Source organism: Oncorhynchus clarkii, chromosome 17 (assembly GCF_045791955.1).
Source record: "Oncorhynchus clarkii lewisi isolate Uvic-CL-2024 chromosome 17, UVic_Ocla_1.0, whole genome shotgun sequence".
NCBI classification, from domain to species: domain Eukaryota; kingdom Metazoa; phylum Chordata; class Actinopteri; order Salmoniformes; family Salmonidae; genus Oncorhynchus; species Oncorhynchus clarkii.
In genome coordinates, this window is record NC_092163.1 from 19,987,268 (window position 1) to 20,007,043 (window position 19,776).

Sequence of the window (19,776 nt, forward strand, 5' to 3'; positions counted from 1 at the left end):
GCGGGCTGCAATGTCGAACGCGCCGATTACTAATAGTGTCGTCCGTTTTAATTGGCCAATATGCTAACGTACACCATGGCGTACGTTTTTACGTGGTGCTCAGCTGACTCTGGCAACTGAATAACATATCAAAAACAGTTTGTTGAGGGGAAAGATTTAGAGCTGTTTTTTCATTTATTTTTTATTTGGAGCATTTCGTTCAGTATATTAAAATAGTATTACTAACATTTGCCTTAAAGGCATCAAGACACATCTACATAACATATGTATATTATAAACGCAGACAGAGCTTCACATTCACTGATAGGCCTATTAGGCCTATAGGATGTAATTTCTTAAATCTTATATTTAGGAAAAGCAGACACGTTATTTGTGCATTTATAGAAAGAAGTTGAACAATAACTTTATTACATTACATTTGGCTGGAATGAATGTTAAAAACTAGGTAAACTGTCAAAAAATCTTGCAATCCAAACAGCGATAAGGCCAAAACACTATTTTCACGGCACTTCGATACTGAAGCAGGTTTGGATAATTTACGAAGGAAGTTATGATACTGAGGTTAAGGTTTGGATAGGGTTATGGTTAGCGAAAATGCTATCCTAACCTGCTACGGAAATCACTTTGTATTGAAGTTCCGTAAAAAAAAGTGTGGCCTAAGGCCGATAAGGCACATGGCCTAGTTTCCGGGAAACCAAGGACAAAACAGAAAACAGCCTTTAAAAATCCCTGCCTTGCGAAAAACACATCCATTAATCCTTGACAAATTATCTCTGTATAAAATGAGTTTTGCGCGCCATCTAGTGGATAGAATCAGCATTGCAAATTGTAAATCCTCACGCTAAAACTGCAACTGGATACAGATGTAATTCATGCTAGAAGAATAATCTATTTGAGTACGGTATCAAAGTTCAAACTGATGAAAAACAAGTACATTGCATGCTATAATCACCACCAAATAAATATACAAATAAATAAATGTCTCATGCCAGAACAGCAGGCACAGTGACACTCAACAGATGTTTTCACAGTTATGTGACCCAGTTTTGTAATATTTGGATTGGGGAGGTGATCGGTGACGTAGAGGAGAATTTACCCCCTCATCTCCTACGGACTGGGGTCTCAGTGCAGAAGTAGCCGGGCAGGTGAGCTGAGACCAAGATGAAGAAGTTTGTGGCATTTTCCCTCTGTCTGGTCCTCTTGACCATCTACACAGCAGGTAGGCTCATTTTGAAGAGGTCAATTGCCTTTAGAAAAATGTATTAATTAACCTTTTGGTGGCTCTGTGAGTCTTTTAGATGTCTCTAATAAAAGTTTATTTTTGCATTTTTTTCTCAATTTTAATGGAATAGAAATGTTGTTTTAAGAAAATATGAACATGAAGTTGTTATGTAGCAATTAATGCTGTAATTGATATGCTCAAATAATTACATGCATAAGAAAAGTAATTACTGCATTAAACTTACAAAATAAAAATGCAATTCAATCATGCACAGAAAAGCAAATATTGTGTTGTGTCATTGTAACTAGTAAATATTAAACTAAATACATTTCTGTTGTATGAAGATATTGCATGAAAATATGAATATAAGCTAAACACATAATTGTTCATGTAAAACCAAACAAATATGACATAATTGTTTTAACTGCAGGCACATAGCTCATTTAAATGCTGCATTGTATTACAATATCATGTACTTCCATTTTGAAGCTCTTATCAATGCAGTTTCAAAATCATTGCAAAAAGCCTGCATGAGCCCTGGGTGGTGCTTTGCCACGTCGCTGTGTGTGCCTGGCGCTGTTGACAGAGCCAGCCAGGTTCATTTTCATACTCCCTCGCAGGTTGGCCTTTGGGGGTCACGTGCTCCACGGGCTGGCCTGGCTCTCTGGAGAGTGGGGGAAATGAATGGGTACTTTGTTGCTCCACCAAAAAACAGCCTCCTAATGATATTCTGCTGCTGCTGGGGGACAGACAGAGACAGACCTCTATGAGACTAGGGGCTGCATCTCAAATGGCACCCTATTCTCTATATAGTGCACTACTTTTGACCAGGGCCCAGTGCACTATATAGGGAATAGGGTGCCATTTGGGATGTAGAACAGGGGCTGTTGATCTGCATCCTCAGCCTGGTACATTAGAGAGTACACGGCTCGACATGTACTATCCAAACAAACAGCAGCTTCTCCCCTATATCCTGCACACGCTGGGTGTGTGATGAGGGGGTTGTTGTTGACTGTGTCGAAATCTAATGCAAGTTTTTCTTCCCGTTTAATGGCTGCAACTGAAATGGCAAGTCTGGAAATGTAGGTTAATGTTGTGTTTTGAGTTATAAAAGTCAAGAGCAACCAGATAGATACAGGAGGAAAGAGTGGGTGACAAATAATGACTGATTTCAGGAAAATGACAAGAATATTGTTTTTGGTATATTGTGCACAAAGTACCCTATGTCACTGATGGTTGCAATATTTTCGTTTGAGATAGATGGAGCCAAATGAAGGTTGACATTCATTGTCATGAATCTTGCCCTGGAGGCAGAAATGAGCTATTTTCTGCTAGATGGTCCAGCTGCTAAGTCAAAATTGGCTTTAAAGTTAGGGTTAGCGGTGTGGTTAAGGTTATGGTTAAGGTTAAGGTTCAGACCCCTTGACTTTTTCCACATCCAGAGATGTTTGATCGGGATCAAGTCTGGGCTCTGGCTGGGCCACTCAAGGACATTCAGAGACTTGTCCCGAAGCCACTCATGCATTGTCTTGGCTGTGTGCTTATGGTTGTTGTCCTGTTGGAAGGTGAAGCTTCGCCCTAGTCTGAGGAACTGAGCACTCTGGAGCAAGTTTTCATCAAGGATCTCTCTGTACTTTTCTCTGTTCATCTATGCCTCATTCCTGACTATTCTCCCAGTCCCTGCCGCTGAAAAAACATCCCCACAGCATGATGCTGCCACCACCATGCTTCACTGTAGGGATGGTGCCAGGTTTCCTCCAGGTGTGACGCTTGGCATTCAGGCAAAAGAGTTCAATCTTGGTTTCATCAGACCAGAGAATCTTGTTTCTCATGGTCTGAGAATCTTTAGGTGCCTTTTGGCAAACTCCAAGCGGGCTGTCTTGTGCCTTTTACTAAGGAGTACATTTTTTGGTACCCTTCCCCAGATCTGTGCCTCGACACAATCCTGTCTCGGAGCTCTAGGGACAATTCCTTCGACCTCATGGCTTGGTTTTTGCTCTGACAACTATGAGACATTATATAGACAAACATTTCTAAAAAGGTGTTTTTGCTTTGTCATTATGTGGTATGGTGTGTAGATTGCTGTGGACAAAAACATTTAATCAACTTTAGTTGAAGGCTGTAACGTAACAGAATGTGGAAAAGGTCAAGGGGTCTGAAAACTTTCTGAATGCACTGCATCAGTACATGCACACAATATCTAGGTCCAATAAATAGTACAGTGCAAATTACAATACAATATATATAAAATTACTGTGTCGATTCACAGTTTCCTTTGTGTCCTTTTATCTGTTTTTTGAAACTAGTTTATTGCTAGCTTGAGTTGCCTGGGGTGGCAGAGAGTTCCACGTAGTCATGGCTCTCTTTAATACTGTGTGTTTCCCAGCCTCTGTTCTGGACCTGGGGACTGTGAAGAGACCTCTGGCTGCATGACTTGTGTTGTACCAATGGGTGTCCGAACTGTGTGCCAACTGCTTGAACAGACAGCTCAGTACCTTCAACACATCAATATCTCGCACAAAGACCAATAGTGATGCAGTCAATCTCTCCTCAACTTTGAGCCAGGAGAGACTGACATGCATGATACTGACACTTTCCCTCCGTGTACATCGAAGTGCGATACGTGCTGCTTTGTACTGGACCAACTGCAATTTATTTTTGTTCTTCTTTGCCGCACATGACCACACAGCTGGGCAGTAGTCCAGGTGAAACTACACATGACCACACAGCTGGGCAGTAGTCCAGGTGAAACTACACATGACCACACAGCTGGGCAGTAGTCCAGGTGAAACTACACATGACCACACAGCTGGGCAGTAGTCCAGGTGCGACAAAACTATGACTTTGTAAGACTTTGTGGCTCTGCCAGCTAGTGACCACTTTGCAGAGCTGCCTCCAGGGCAAAACGTATGACAATAAATGCCAACCTGCGTAGGCAAACAGTGATGTTGCACAGTCAGCTCTTTGAAAACGAAGGGATATGGATGTCTTGAAATGCTTTCTCTCTCTATCGCCAGATGCAAACCCAATCATCAAGGAGAGCTATGCTAAGCAACTTCTGCGGACCAAGAGGCAGAAGCCTGGCCACCCCGATGAGCCAATGAGGGTAAAGTTCAAAGTGGAAAGGGCACAATTAGAAACCTGCAGCGGTGTGCTCATCCTTCTAAGAATCCATTTAAAAAAATTCCCTTAACGGTTACCCTGTAATTTCTTCTGTTTTGATATGATAATGAGAGCTGCTTACGGCTTGATAAATGAACGGCATTCTCTCTCTCTCTCTCTCTCTCTCTCTCTCTCTCTCTCTCTCTCTCTCTCTGTGTGTATCACCCTGTACAGGAGCACTTGCTCCACATGCAGGTTCTGGATCAGAGGGCCCAGGAGACCAACCTGGAACACTGGCTGAACCCCCACTGCTACCCCCGCTGTGACAGGAACTACGGACACCCTGTCTAACCCCCAGTGACCTCGCCTTGACTCCTCACAGCCCAGGTCCCTGTCTGTCCTCAGAACCATAAAACATGCTTGCTTGGGTCCCCTGAGTCATGTTCAGTAGGGAACAGAGTAGCAAAATGCTGTGTAACAAAAAAAGTACTAGAAAGTACATAATATCACTACGTTTCAGACAATATTCTGTTTCCTGCCTATTGAACACAATGTACAGTACCCATAATTAGCCTATAGGATGAAGTTGCCTTCTGACGCTTCTGATCAGTTTTGGTATTTCTCTCTTGATTGGTTATAGTTAGAATTGGGGTAGGGTAAACTGATTCCAGATACATTTTTTTTGTCTACAGGAGAACAACTTTTTTTCTGTGTGGCGGAGGGCGCTGATGGCAAGAATGATGTCGACAACTGTGATGGCGACAATAATGATGATGACTATGATAATGATATGAGGGGGAAGCTCGGAGTGTAACTCTATCACATGCATTTCATGATGAAGCCTCAGCAGGGAACATTAGTGGCCATCAATAGAGATGTCCACAGCTTATTCCAGCAACATTAGCGTATAGGAAACGTATTAAATGATGTTAACATCATAGAGGATACATAATCAGTTTATATGTTAATACAGTTATGAGAAATTATACATTGTATTATGTAAAACAATGTTTAAAAAACAAGAATTGAATAAATAATCTAATCAAATTTTTTTAAATGCTGGAATCTTGGTGTGTTCTTCTTCGGGTTTTGAAGTAGGACTTCAGTTGGACTTTAGAGAAAATAAAAACTAAGAAAGAGGAACAGTGAACTGGTCATGTGGGTTGACCCCGCTGCTGATTCGGGGTTACTATCGTAGTTTACTGATGTTTGGGCAATTTTAGACAGTGCCCTTCCCTCGAGTTAACTGTGTGACTCTGCACTGTGCTGTTACTTTCTCGCGCAGGAGGCTCTATAGAAGAACGGCATGCTATTGACCACAATGAATAACAACTTGTGAAAGGAAAGAGGGGAATTATTTGACACAAAGTATTCAACGCTTTATTGCAGCTAAACTGAATGGCCGGGAGCACTAGGCTAAATCCTACGCAGTTCTGGACGTGAGAAGGGAGTAAATATATCCAGACAATAACAAATCCAGTTATTCTCCGAAGTGAATGTCGTACAAAGTATTTTTAACATTGCGTAATATATCAATAAGCTGATAATATATATGGCCGTATACGACTGAACCGGCACACATTTTACACGCAATTTAAGAAATGTGCTATTGATGTTTGTGCTGATTGATTGCCAAAAATATCGAACAATTATTAATGCATTTGGTCAAATTTGTTGGGAACTTTTATTTTATTGTATTATATCCACATGATTCAATGACAACATCTAACTCCCGACGTGTGTTTCATCTGGAGAAATTGCACTGTAGCCTATCAATAGTCAGATTGTTCAATTATTATCTTGCATGTGGCATGCGAGCATCATCGAATGATTCTGCAAAACGAATGCACTCATAGGCGTACAAATATTCCACTAGAACCAATCAAGTAAAAAAAACAAGAGTAAGCATGCAATAATCATTCAAATTGATCATAACATTTAAGCCATCGCCTATACTGAAATGACCAGAGTATTTTGTCAGGCAGATGCATTCCTGTCAGACATAAGTGTAATAGCAGGTGATAACACATTATATATTTCGTAGGCAATCTATTATAGTTCTGATGACATGTTTGGTAACACAGGCCTACCTACCTTGTGACCCCGCATAACCATCGTGTCCATTCCGCAGATACCGATGGGCGCTGGATTGCATTGGTTTATGATTTGAGAAAATTTGAAGGCCAATATCATTTTGCAAAAGTACAATTCAATTCTTCCTGTAGGCCCAATGTCAAACACTTAAAATAATGGTGGGCTGCGATTTTTTCTGTGAAGAGCTCTGAGGACAGCACAATTACATTTAAATAGAATTCAATAAAACAACTCTTATTAAAATGCTTTGTCAGCTGTCTCTGAGTACAAATACCCTATTCTTTTAGAAATCTTTGTCATTTTAATAGATATAAGACAGTGAAGTTAGTATAGTATTTTTAATGAACGCAGATAGGGCTATACATTTGAGTTGCGTCCTGATTTGTTTTGAAACTATCTGAATCATTACAAAATATATAAACCAAGGTCTAGGCCTTTGTGGACCTTTGCCAAAACACACTAATAATCTCAATGAAAAATAGGACCTATTTCTCTGCTATAACTGACACTACCATATTGCTAAGAAAATGTCATTACGCACCACGGCAAAGAATAGGTAAGCCTATTCCTGCAGTTGGCTTATAAATCTGAAATATGGTCAACGTTATTCTTTACACTATTTGAAATTAAGACAACGGAAACATGCAAACTAAAGCAACTTCTTAAATCAAAAAATTGTGCCAAAAGATTTCTGAAACCTGTAATTCCATAAAGCACATTTGCAATTATCATCAGTCCTTCTCACAGCCAATGCAAAACATTAATCTGAAAATCAGAAGGAAGAAATCATGACAACCAGAAACAGACACAATTTCAACAAGTTTACTGGAAAGCATCTCAAAAGCAAACTGTGACATCAGGTTGTGATCATCCTGTTACATTGAATGCATTTCATGTATATGTCCAACACAGATGTCAACAGAAAGCCCTTGTGTATAATATGTCAATATAAGTTCTTTGACAAAGACAGCGTCATAAACACCAAGCAGCCTTCCCATTTTTATTAACAGCTTATAAAAAATCTGGAAACAAGATCGACATCTGCTCAACTACTGACCTATAGCATTGTAAAGGCTATATAAACTCTTATAGAGGACATGTAGGTCAACAAGACATAGATTTGATACACTTTTTTATTAAACCTTCCAAAAAGTGCTTGATAAACGTTTGAAATGAATAGGGTAAACTACACCTCAAACTGAAATGGCATGACCTGGAACAAATAGTTCACACTATAATTGGCCTAGGATTTCTCCATATACATTTTTCTCATTGGACATGTGAAATCAAATGACAAATGTGCCCACATTATACCTCTAACATTTAAAAGGTACTAGCTTGACATAAATATAGCCTGTCTGACAACGTATACTGTTAGTTCAAAAGTGGATCGTTGAAAACTACAAGCTGTTTGTAAACAAGTAAATGCTGTACACAAGGCATGCAACTCTTTCAAATAGCCTATGGGTGGTGATTAGCTTCAATGGACTTCCTTTCATTTTGGTCGTTACATTTAATAGACTTCCAACTATATTATATTTATACACATATGCACATACAATCCTGCAATTTGCTTTTATACATTACATAAAAAATCTGACTGATAAATGACACTATAAAGTCTGGACTTTTCCAAATAATTTGATAGAAGATTGACAGAGAGACAGCTGAAGACAATTAAAATCAGAGCCAATCATCTTTTATCTTTGAAGAATCCTTGATCTGTGCTACTCTCCCGGATAGTCACTGTCAAAAAGTTTGTGGTCACATCAGTCACCAGAACCTTCTCCACGTTGTTCATGCAAGGCTTCCAAGTCACTTCGTCTGTTTGGCCCAGGATCCGTGACACAGGGATTTTGGCGATGAGTGAAGGCTTCCCCCTCTGTGGAAGCTCTTCGCTGGGTTGATGCACGTTCTTTTTGGATAGGTGCTTTAGGTGTGGAGGGGATAAGTAATTTGAGGGGCATTCTTTAGTCCTGCAGGCCTGGGAGTCAGAGCCTATTCTGTGTGAGTGCAACAAGCCCCTGTCTGGGCCGTAGTGCTGCTGTGTGCTCCCACTAGCCACGGGCCTCATCTGCTTGTGGGGATAACCACCCAGCTCCACCTGGTGCCTGTGGGCTAGTTTAATCCCCCTCATCTCAGACCCCCTCTCTTCACCATCAGACAGGCCCAGCTTGGCCAGTTTGAGTGGGCCGTATGTCGCCTGCTCCTCTGCCCTCCTCTTGTGGGGCTCTGTGGCGGCAGAAGTAGCATTGAAGGGATTGTCCTTAAATCGCAGCTTGGGTTTGGGCCCTCTCTTCTTGGGGACAATCACAAAGCCATCGGGGCCTGGGGGCCTCTGGAGGACTGGTTGACGGTGCTCTCGGACTGGTTCTGGGGGCCTGACCCGCACACTCTCGCCCCTGTTGACGGTGCTGGGTGGAAAGATGGTGGGGACCACGGCCCTCAGCCCCTCTCGGGCTCTGGGGGTGATGACAGGCTCTGGGGTCGGGTAGGTGACGCGTATCCCCCGGACCGCATCGCTCCTGAACTCGTATGATTTGGCTTTAGCTTTAGCTTGAGCCTAAATGGGGAAGGAAACCAGAGAATAACCACTTTGAATTGGGGAAAATCTTATCAACAACAAAGATGGAAAATTGAAAGTAGGCTATTGCCGATGGCAATATGGGCAATGTTTTTCCACTGCTCCAATTTCAGTGGGTATAATGTTCTCTTTCATAAGGACAGATTTAAAATGCCAGTCGAGGACACTCTTTATTTGTCATTATAGATATATAATACGAGTATGCCAGCAGCTTTATAATGGCTTAATAAATAATGTGCACTTGCAATTAGCAAAACAATGTTATAACAAAGAGTATAATTGTAACAATACATGTATACAATTATAAATGAAGACCGTAGACAAAATCTTCACTTGGCATAATATCCCCTGAAGAATTTACAGGCTACACCAGTTTGTTAGCATTTTTACATTTCCACAATAGTTACTTGTTATATATGTATTTTCAGCTCAGTTTGAAAACGTCTATTTACGGACCTGGGAGAGAACCTGCACTCTAAATAAGATGCTGGTATTAAGCAATTTTCATAGTCGGCTCTCGGTAAAGCCTGGTGCATTCGTTTGATGACGTCTTCAGAATATAAGATTTCATTCAAAACCAATCTCATGCAAACGTTTGGTATTAGCTATAACGATTGCTTTACTCATTATTACACGTCAGAACGTAATAACTTTCAACCGTGCCGAATAATCGATGCACGCCTGAATAGATGAACCCTCGCTTTTATAAGCACATTTTATGTGCCACACCTGTAGGCCTACATTGAGTTCATTTCGAAATATAAACAATTAACCTGGCATGTTTATTGATCAATTTGGCTACCTGTCAATCCAAAACAATTTACCATGATTCGGTTCAATTAGGGTAAAACAAATGGAGGTCTATTAGCACCAGCTTAACTAACTAATTTCCCTAAATACACATTCACACCTCCACAAATACACACCCAGCACTAAATATGATTTTGCCTTAATACCAGTACACAAAAGGTGATTCTCATGGGAAAACGTGACATCCTTCGGGATCCTTCAAACTCGCACATTCACGTGTCAGTGCAAAAACAGCTATTTATTAATTAACCAGATGAAGACCCTGTGGATACATAGTGGGTGGAGACTGGTATGTTTACATGCCACATGCTAGAAATCGTGTCCAACCATGCAGCCATAAATTCAGTAGATTTCATTGCGTGTTGGATGGATTATTTTCAACAATGCATGCATATCAACATAGCTACCTTTAGCAGGAATGTCTTCGGTTTCGGGCCTCTCTTTTTGGGCCCAAAGAGTTCCCTTTCGCGCTCCCTGAAACAGCAAGACACCCATTTTGAGTATCAAGAGAGCGAAGTGCAATAGGCGACTTGCGTGACGGATGCATTTTATTTTGCTGTGCTGCTAACATTGCATGCAATGAATGTACAACATGAACAGGCCCATATCCATTCAATTTACCTCTCTTCGAAAGCGACGAAGAGGCGGGAGTCCAGTATATTTTCCTCCGGTTCCCAAGTGCTAAATCTATGGAGAAAATACAATTGACAGGGGTTAGTTTTCCACCACATTGGGAAAGCAAGCATAGATACGGGCTAACGTTAGCTAGCTTGCTAACACTGCAAGCGTGCTGCGCTGACTTTGTCACTAGCATATGCCACCTAGCTAGCAAGCGAACGCTACAGCTAGCAGTCAGCAACATCCATGTAGAAGCAAGGTTCTCTAGCATTAAATTCAACGCAACTTACTTCGGTGACCAGCCCTTCCATTTCACAAGGTATTCCATTCGACCCTGCGTGTCATCAGAAATATAAAAAAGAACGCTTCGTTAGGGAACAGCAGTGGCGCGTCAAAATAGATTATGCAAGTTAGGAAAATGTGTTTCACATACTCTCCTTATTCGGCGTTTGATGATAGATTCGGCTGCGAAAACCCGTTCCCCAACTGCAGACAGCTCCATGTTTACTTCAATCCAGCTACCGTTAACTAAAGCTTGGTGGTGAACGCTAGATATTTTTCTCCGCTGTCTCGCAGAGTGAATTCCAGACAGCCCATAATACTCCTGCACAGAAAAGACGTCATCAAAGAAATCATGCGTTGCCTAGGAACCGCAGTCGGTGGAACCATTTAGAGAAAGCCCATTGGGTTAGCCGTTGCTACGTGCCCGCGGTTGCTAGGTGAGTAGGAGGAGCGTCCACTTCTGAAAATTCTTGAGGGGAAAATGGTGGCTTTAGCGCGGTGGATCAATTACTCGGATTATTCGGTCTTTAAAAACATATGTCGCCAGATATTAAACGCAGAACATGTGCAGAATGAAAAGAAATGAACAATGGGAGCAACGTTCGTTCCTCAAATGTAATACGCCAAAGAGGTGAAGGAAAGCAGATTGGATGTGTGCACATTTCAGTTATCAGCTGATCTGTCATACAATATTTCAGTATTAAAGTGCTCTTAATCAATAGCCTACAGTCATGTAGGCTAATTGTATGAGGAGACTATGAGACAATATAGGCCTAAAGGAAATGTCCTATGTCTAAATAGAACATAGGCTATAGATCACATTCATGTGCAATAGTTTATCCTATTTCTCTTGATCCCTACAGCGTCATTTACGCTCGTTTATTCCATGTGTAACTCTGTGTTGTTGTTTGTGTCGCACTGCTTTGCTTTCTCTTGGCCAGGTCGCAGTTGTAAATGAGAACTTGTTCTCAACTAGCTGACCTGGTTAAATAAAGGTTAAATAAATAAAAATTGGCGTTTTAGTTTTGTATTTATTACTCTTTAAAATAAATGGTGTCAATTATAGTCTCCATTCAGTAGGCTATTCGTTTAAACCTAAGCTACAGTTTCCATACAGGTTTGACTTCATTCAACAAACACAGTCGAAGATGTCTAAATGTGGGGATCAGAGAACACATTGCACAGTTAGCCTAGTCATAAGTATTTGCCTAATGTATAGCCTTTAAAGTGTTTGACTAGGCGATTGCCATCAAATTATTAGGTAGGATCTCAAATCAAATGAATTAACCTGAACATAAACTTTAGACTATTCGGAAAATAATGTGATTATAGCCTACCAAAAAGTTGAGCAAAACAGAAATTGGCCTATTGTTTAAGTTAGTGTAGGTCCATGTAGCCTAATTAATTGAGTAGGGCTAGGCTTCATATAGAAAAATTAAAGTTTAGAATAGAGCTTGTAGGCCTATTCATGGGCCTGAATTAATCAACATATTTTCATATTTTCAACACTCAACAAGATATATATTTAGGTCTATAATTTCCACGAATCTGTCACTTAAAACTAACCGTAAAATATTGTCATTTGTGGTCTCTAATCATTCAGTCTCGGAAAATGTGGTCGCAGACTTGAAATAGGTGCTTTAAATAATTAGCTTACTTTCATTACGATCTGCTCAAATAATTAGACACGTGTAATAAATCACGCCATCCTGTTGTTTACACATGCAGCATAAATCAGTCAGCTAGGCCTAATGCGTTTATCCACGTTACAGCAACAACTGAAGGGGCATGTGGGAAATATAGGCCATTTGTAAAATAAAGAGGTTTCTCAGACCAAAATAGATCAAATAATAATAATAATACTAATATCCTTGTATTTATCATTATTGTTAATTGGATAGGCCTACATATTTATTGTAATTGTTTATTTATTTAATTATTAATACTAATAATAATTATCATATCATTATTATTGTTATTATCTGTATTATCATTACTATGTCAATATTATTTCTCTAAAATAAAATGTATATGGCATTATAGCACAGATTCAAATGAACAGCATACCTGTCGGATCAGAAAAGGTCCATTTCAATCATGTCCCGCGTGTTGAACTATTGTCAAACTTTCCATTCGATTTTTTTTTTGTCAGAGCATTAATTTGTCTATACATGAATTTGCAATGCATTCAACTAATGGTTAAACTCACAACACCAATTGATTGGCGGCAGGTAGCCTAGCGGTTAGAATCCCGGGTCTGGCGGGAAGTGAGCTAGCAACCGGAGGGTTGCTGGTAGGCCTATCAAATCCTAGATTCCATTACCTGCTGTTGTGTCCTTGAGCAAGGTACTTAACCCCCCACAACAACAGCTCCCCGAGTGCCCAGTGTGGCAAGTGTGGCAGTCCCCTGCACCTCTCCACAAAACCTGAAGGCCTATATGAAGGGTTTGGGTTAAAAGCAGAAGTCACATGTCGGTTGAACCTTGTTTGCAATTGACCGATAAACTGATCTTCTTAACCTGACAGCTATTTGGCTGATCACACATCTACAAATCATTCGCAAATATATTTAATTGAGGACTAACAATAAGATAACCATATCCTCTTGAAACTTCATATTAATTCAGACCTCATCGCCAAGTTCCCTTAAAACAAACTCCAAAAGTGCAGATTGATTTCCCAAACCGTTTATACATTATGCCTACATTATGAACTAAATTACACGAACAAAAAGGCATTAATTTAACACAAACATCCTTCCATTTAAGAATATAGGCTTAAATGAATGATAATGTCCTAATTAGGTTGATCTATGCCTATTCATATAAATAAAGCTATATCAGATAATATTGCTGTTAAGGCCAACACATGAGTTGAGATGGACGCACAACTATTTGGCAAAATGTATATTGATTCAAATCTATCTCAGCTGTCGGCCTTTATTAGGGTCAAAGTTTATTTGCACGTGTGAGGAGCGACAACGTTTTCTACAACTTTGGTATTGGCATTGTCTCATTGCAATACGTTTACATTGTCAAAGCTTGCAAAGATCACGAAATCCTTCATCTTATACTTCTAGTCTATAGGCTTTTACTCTCTGGGACCATTTGGCCGTCGCGAGCAACTAGTTTAGGAGAAAATTCATATAGGCCTATTATAACATTGTTTCCCTGATAGACCCAGCCATAATCTATTTCAAATCACAGATCTTGACTAATAAACAATACATAAATACCCTTTTCCGATTGCTCGACAGGAAGGGAGAGAAGAAGTAGGCCTAACGTATAATTGAACAACCTAACTGAGATAGCCTAATGGTTGTTTCAGTGTAGCATGCATGTCAATTTTAATTCATGGCGGACCACCCTAAAGCTTAGAGACACGCAGGTCCATGCAGCCTGTAACACAAAGCAAATCTCAAACGCTGACTGCATGCCTAAACCACGAAACAGCTTAATTAGACGCCTATAGGTCAATCTTGATCCATTGGAAATCACAATAGGCTAATGGCAATATTGCGCTGACAGGCTGCAATGGATATGGTTGAAACAAAGGACCCCCTCTTTGCCAATCAATGCATATAATTGCATTGTTTGTTATGATATCAATTAGGCCCATGACGGCGTCCATGCAAACACATCTAGCCAATTACAAGCCGTTTCCTAATGTAAATGCTCTCAAAATCCCTGTTGGGATAGAAGCAGTACAGGACAAAGACATGCAGTAAATAGGCTAGAACCGTCCCTCATGTTATTATTCGTCATATGCATTAACATTAGGTTTTCATTTTGTCTCTTTTATTTTTCCACAGGCAAACATGATGCCAGTAATGAATTTTGTGCATCGCTTTATGGGACGAAAACGGCCTGCTGGACTCCTTTTATGGGGTAAGCATTGGTCTCCGCGCGACTGCAGTGCAGCAGTGGTTGCAGCCATATATGGGTGCATGGTCGACCTGTTAGAAGATTATTGGTTCGCTCGTATCTGGGCAACCGCCATTACCCAGCGCTCAGCAAAGCTAAAAAAAAACGAACATCATGCACAAGGGGAAGAACGAATCTTAATGTATCGTCTCCTATGCAGACACGCGAACACATACTTGCCACAAGCGCGCACGCACGCACACACGCATTCTCTCTCTCTCTCTCTCTCTCTCTCTCTCTCTCTGTCTCTCTCTCACACACGCACACCATCGCACACAGGTATCATGCATTTCAAGTCCTCTGCGCTTATCAACTATTTTTGTGAGATTTGCATAACAACACAACTTCTTAGCGCTAGTTGTCTAAAAGCTTGGCCAACAGCTCTCACATTTTGCATCGGACATAATTAAAATGTCACCTCTATTTTCGTCCAGTTGGTCATTAAAGGACATCACATCTATAACCAAGACCTTCAAGCTATTTTCATTAAGCCTCTAACCGAGATCACATTGCCTTCCACACAATTGTGCCAACACAAAAGTTCAAGGTTACACTTTTTGTTGATAAAGAGGAGGGATGTGGAATGTGTGCGCAGAGGGAGGGAAAGAGGCATAGGCAACTTCTATTTGTTTCGATAGAGCTTAATTGTATAAATTACAAGGCCAGTGTGTGAAAAGAAACAATGGTACAAACAATGGTACAAAATGTCACTGAGTTTCATTTGATTTACAAACAAATGAAATCCACAAGACCCAGCGCGTTACCATGACTAGCATATTCATAATGTCAATCCTTTCCAAACATAATTTAGAACAATATAATTCCCATAGGAACAATTTACAGAGAATGGAATGTATAGGCCTAAATTAAGTAACATTGGTTGCAAAAAACAACAACATGTGTGAACATTTTGAGATGACTGAAATAGACTGCCAAAAGTGATCAACGCTCTCGCAGATAGGGGTGTTATAAAATATATCTCTATTGTTGGAGGCAACAAGAACATCATTTATCTAATAATGTAGTAATAAAGCAAACGTGCATAGTTTTGTTATGTTGCCACATATACAACACTTGACAAAATGGGTTGGGTTTGTTCCGTTGGCAGGCTGGTAACATTTTTTACTTTATAGTCTCCAGACAGTTAGGCTACAGATATTAACCTCGTAACATTAAGCTATCTCGTTTATTTAATTGACATCCGTTTCGGTGTTGTCACATGCGCCCATTTTAAAACCTCGATAAAAAAATAAGATGGATAGACTAAAAGAGACAGCCATTTTCTCTCTCGTTCTCCACGCGTTAAGGTGCCGAAAGCAGTTTTTTTTTATTCGGGGGCTCCGCGGCAATGGAATGAAATAAAATGGTCGAGAATAAAGGCTTCTGCACTGCGTTTGTGGTTTATCAAGCCGATGGGTTTTTGCGACACATCATCCCTGAAGTTTCGCAATGAGGCGTATAGGGGCTAAAGGCAACTTTTGCTCTCTCGACTGTGCATCTGCGACGACTCTATTTACAGTCAGTCCGCCATGTTGATGATAATTTAACTTGAATTATTCACACTCTTTACACTGTCCCTAGTTGCGTTTGTAAATCTACTATATAAAAAAACTGAATGACAAATAGGGAAAGACAGATGATAAATCGGCCACAGGATGAGCTCATTTGTCATATTTTCCCACATAAATTAGCTTAGCATTGTGGTAAATGCAGGGCATAGCCTATATAGGCTACCATATAAACCAGAATGTCAACATTTGTTTGTCAACACTGGCAAATAAGTAGGGTACACAGAAACATTGGCTTTATAGACAAAACAATTACATTTGAATCATGCATGGACAAACAACCAGGAAATACACAGCAACAGCTGATGGATTTATGAATGAGAAAACTTTCAGTGCCATTGTAAAATAACAAACAAATATAATCGCTCCAATCCAGTATGGAAAATGCTTCTATAATAAATAGATTTCCTGTCAATCTGCAATTTAGCAAATGTGTGTGGGTGTGTGTGTGCGCGCAGGTTAGAGAGAGGACATGCTGTACTTCAAACAAATTGGACCAAAATGTATATCAAACTTTTTAAAAATAGACCTAAGGGCAGGGACCCACGTTTTCCTTTTCGGGAGAAATTAATGTCAAAGGTTCATGCGAAGTAATTGCAGCAATCTCTGCAATTCGGAAAAATTATTAGACTTACAAAACATGCCATAAAACCCGGTTTTGCAGGTCACTTTGTAACTAGATACCCTGCTTTTTACAATTTGTTACCACATTATCCATGTAACATCAAAACGTTTCAAAATCATTAATGAGAATGGATTGGCAGGGGAGAAGAGTTGGCATGAGGAGGCAGATCAAGTTGGTTAGTTGAAGACCGAGATATTTGCAACTGTATTATTGTTTCGCCCTATTAATTCCCATTATTGTGGGCAATGACTGATTTATGAAAATCGGGTTTTTTTTTCCAGGGTCATATAGCCTTCTTAGGCCTCCATCTGATCAGCTAAACATTGCGTCACCCCACTTACAAGGTATAAACTATTTGAGCGTAGCCTATAGATTTAATTGTATCGGTATAGTTTCCAAGGTTAAATTAATTTATGAGGAATTATAGGCGGAGTATAAATCTCTTCCTTCAATAGAAATGGTTCAATGACGCACCATGGTAAATCATCTCGATGGAAATAGGCCTGCAGCCTATAATTATATAGCAATTTTAATACATCAATTATGCCACCCATTGAATGTTGTTTTTGGGATTATTGTGCCAACTTCTGCAAGTAGGCTACAAGCCCGTGGAGCCACCTGATTGCAACAAAACAAATGAATATGCTTGCAAATTAGCCTACATAAGCGACAAAGGCCTCATTGGCTTTACGCGTGTTGATAAATAGGCTTTCTTTCTTCAGTTGCATATAGACAAACCGTTTTGTTGGACAGCTTCATACACGTTGTGAATGAAACTATAGGCATCCAAGGTGGATTTCATAGGCCTAGGCTAGAAACTCAGTAATTTACTCACATGTGAACAACAATCATGGATTATGGGGTTGTACCCTGGAAGAAGGTAGCTGACTAAACTCAACTCCATGGTGAAGGAAGTCTCTGATTAACTCCAGCAACAGAGTGGAGTAGAGACCAGGCTTTGTGGAATTCAGCTCTGACTACTTCCGTTTGCCCAAGGTCAATAGAACACTTTTGCAAATTTATAAGATGCTTCTCTTGTACCTATGTTTGTCATCTGTAGTTGCATGCCTTTTTTTGTTTGCTGAAATCCATACTTTTTCAATAAACATTAATCACATACAACCACAGACTTTTTGCTCATTGCTGTTGCTCTAAGATGGGAACTCAGCACAAATGTGCATGTGCCAATTGAATCCCAACAAGGAAACAGTCAGTGATTGTATTTGATTAATGTTTTAGTAAAAAGTATTGATTTCAGCGTACAAAGAAAGGCATGCGACTACAGATGACAAACATAGGTACAAGGTAAGTGTTTCATAATTAAACATTTTTAAGGTATTGACCTTGGTTGAATAGGTGGAGTTGGTGGATTTTTATCAGAAACAACCTTCACCGTAGAGTTGAGTTTAGTCAGCTTGGAATAACGAATTAGATAAGATACTGTCCTTCAACATTTACTGTATATACACTACCGTTCAAAAGAGGTCACTTAGAAACGTCCTTGTTTTTGAAAGAAATACGTTTTTTTTGTTGTCCATTAATATAACATGAAATTGATCAGAAATACAGTGTAGACATTGTTAATGTTGTAAATGACTATTGTAGCTGGAAACGGCAATTTTTTTATGGAATATCTACATTAGGCCTACAGAAGACCATTATCAGCAACACACTCCTGTGTTCCAATGGCACGTTGTGTTAGATAATCCAAGTTTATCCTTTCAAAAGGCGAATTGATCATTAGAAAACCCTTTTGCAATTATGTTAGCACAGCTGAAAACGGTTATGCTGATTAAAAAAACAAAACTGGCCTTCTTTAGACTAGTTGAGTATCAGCATTTGTGGGTTCGATTACAGGCTCAAAATGGCTAGAAACAAAGACTTTCTTGTGAAACTCGTCAGTCTATTCTTGTTCTGAGAAATTAAGGCTATTCCATGTGAGAATTTGCCAAGAAACTGAAGATCTCGTAAAAACGCTGTGTACTACTTCCTTCACAGAACAGCGCAAACTGCCTCTAACCGGAATAGAAAGATGGGTGGGAGGCCCCGGTGCACAACTGAGCAAGAGGACAAGTACATTAGAGTGTCTAGTTTGAGAAACAGACACCTCACAAGTCCTCAACTGGCAGCTTCATTAAATAGTACCCGCAAAACATCAGTCTCAACATCAACAGTGAAGAGGCGACTCGAGGATGGTGGTCTTCTAGGCAGATTTGCAAAGAAAAAGCCATATCTCAGACTGGCTAATAAAAACCTCACGCAATCATGCATACAATAGTCATTTACAACATTAAAAACTTCTTCGGGATTGGTGTCCCTTCCACGGGACGGTTGAGCTAACATAGGCTAATGCGATTAGCATAAGGTTGTAAGTAACAATAATTTTTCCCAGGACATAAACATATCTGATATTGGCAGAAAGCTTAAATTCTTGTTAATCTAACTGCTCAGTCTAATTTACAGTAGTTATTACAGTGAAATAATACCATGCTATTGTTTGAGGAGAGTGCACAATTTTGAACATGAAAAGTTATTAATAAATAAATTAGGCACATTTCGGCAGTCTTGATACAAAATTGAACAGAAATGCAATGGTTCATTGGATCAGTCTAAAACTGATGGCCAAAATCTAAATTGCAGCTGGGCTGGAATAATACATTATGGCCTTTCTCTTGCATTTCAAAGATGATGGTACAAAAAATACAAACAGTTGTTTTTTTCTTTGTATTATCTTTAACCAGATCTAATGTGTTATATTCGCCTACATTTCATTCACATTTCCATAAACTTCAAAGTGTTTCCTTTCAAATGGTACCAAGAATATGCATATCCTTGCTTCAGGGCCTGAGCTACAGGCAGTTAGATTTGGGTATGTCATTTTAGGTGAAAATGGAAAAAAGGGACCAATCCTTAAGTGTCTACACTGTATTTCTGATCAATTTGATGTC

The 19,776-nt window shown here is 39.8% G+C and overlaps 2 protein-coding genes across 2 annotated transcripts; one reads left to right on the forward strand and one right to left on the reverse strand.

Annotated features, from left to right (window-relative positions):
- The first annotated feature begins 1,112 nt into the window (after positions 1 to 1,112).
- LOC139370485 (uncharacterized protein C17orf67 homolog) lies at positions 1,113 to 5,381 on the forward strand. The gene is made up of 4 exons (XM_071109989.1): positions 1,113 to 1,219; positions 4,240 to 4,328; positions 4,559 to 4,711; positions 5,017 to 5,381. The coding sequence occupies exons 1-3, from the start codon at positions 1,162 to 1,164 to the stop codon at positions 4,673 to 4,675; spliced, it is 264 nt and encodes an 87-aa protein (XP_070966090.1). The 5' UTR covers positions 1,113 to 1,161; the 3' UTR covers positions 4,676 to 4,711; positions 5,017 to 5,381.
- A 1,845-nt stretch (positions 5,382 to 7,226) lies between these two features.
- Positions 7,227 to 11,034, reverse strand: LOC139370479 (chromobox protein homolog 8-like). Its single transcript, XM_071109979.1, has 5 exons — positions 10,864 to 11,034; positions 10,721 to 10,764; positions 10,434 to 10,499; positions 10,220 to 10,286; positions 7,227 to 8,981 (listed from the first exon to the last, which is right to left on the reverse strand). Exons 1-5 carry the CDS (start codon positions 10,930 to 10,932, stop codon positions 8,112 to 8,114), a joined length of 1,116 nt encoding a protein of 371 aa, XP_070966080.1. The 5' UTR covers positions 10,933 to 11,034; the 3' UTR covers positions 7,227 to 8,111.
- Positions 11,035 to 19,776: the final 8,742 nt, after the last annotated feature.

Bases quoted from the DNA above. Each gene is read 5' to 3' on its own strand.
- LOC139370485 (XM_071109989.1), top strand. From the start codon at position 1,162: ATGAAGAAGTTTGTGGCATTTTCCCTCTGTCTGGTCCTCTTGACCATC. The intron at 1,220-4,239 runs GTAGGCTCATTT...CTCTATCGCCAG, and splicing joins CTTGACCATCTACACAGCAG to ATGCAAACCCAATCATCAAG. The intron at 4,329-4,558 runs GTAAAGTTCAAA...CACCCTGTACAG, and splicing joins ACCCCGATGAGCCAATGAGG to GAGCACTTGCTCCACATGCA.
- LOC139370479 (XM_071109979.1), bottom strand. From the start codon at position 10,932: ATGGAGCTGTCTGCAGTTGGGGAACGGGTTTTCGCAGCCGAATCTATC. The intron at 10,500-10,720 runs GTAAGTTGCGTT...TTTTCTCCATAG, and splicing joins TGGAAGGGCTGGTCACCGAA to ATTTAGCACTTGGGAACCGG. The intron at 8,982-10,219 runs GTAGCTATGTTG...TTCCCCATTTAG, and splicing joins CGAAGACATTCCTGCTAAAG to GCTCAAGCTAAAGCTAAAGC.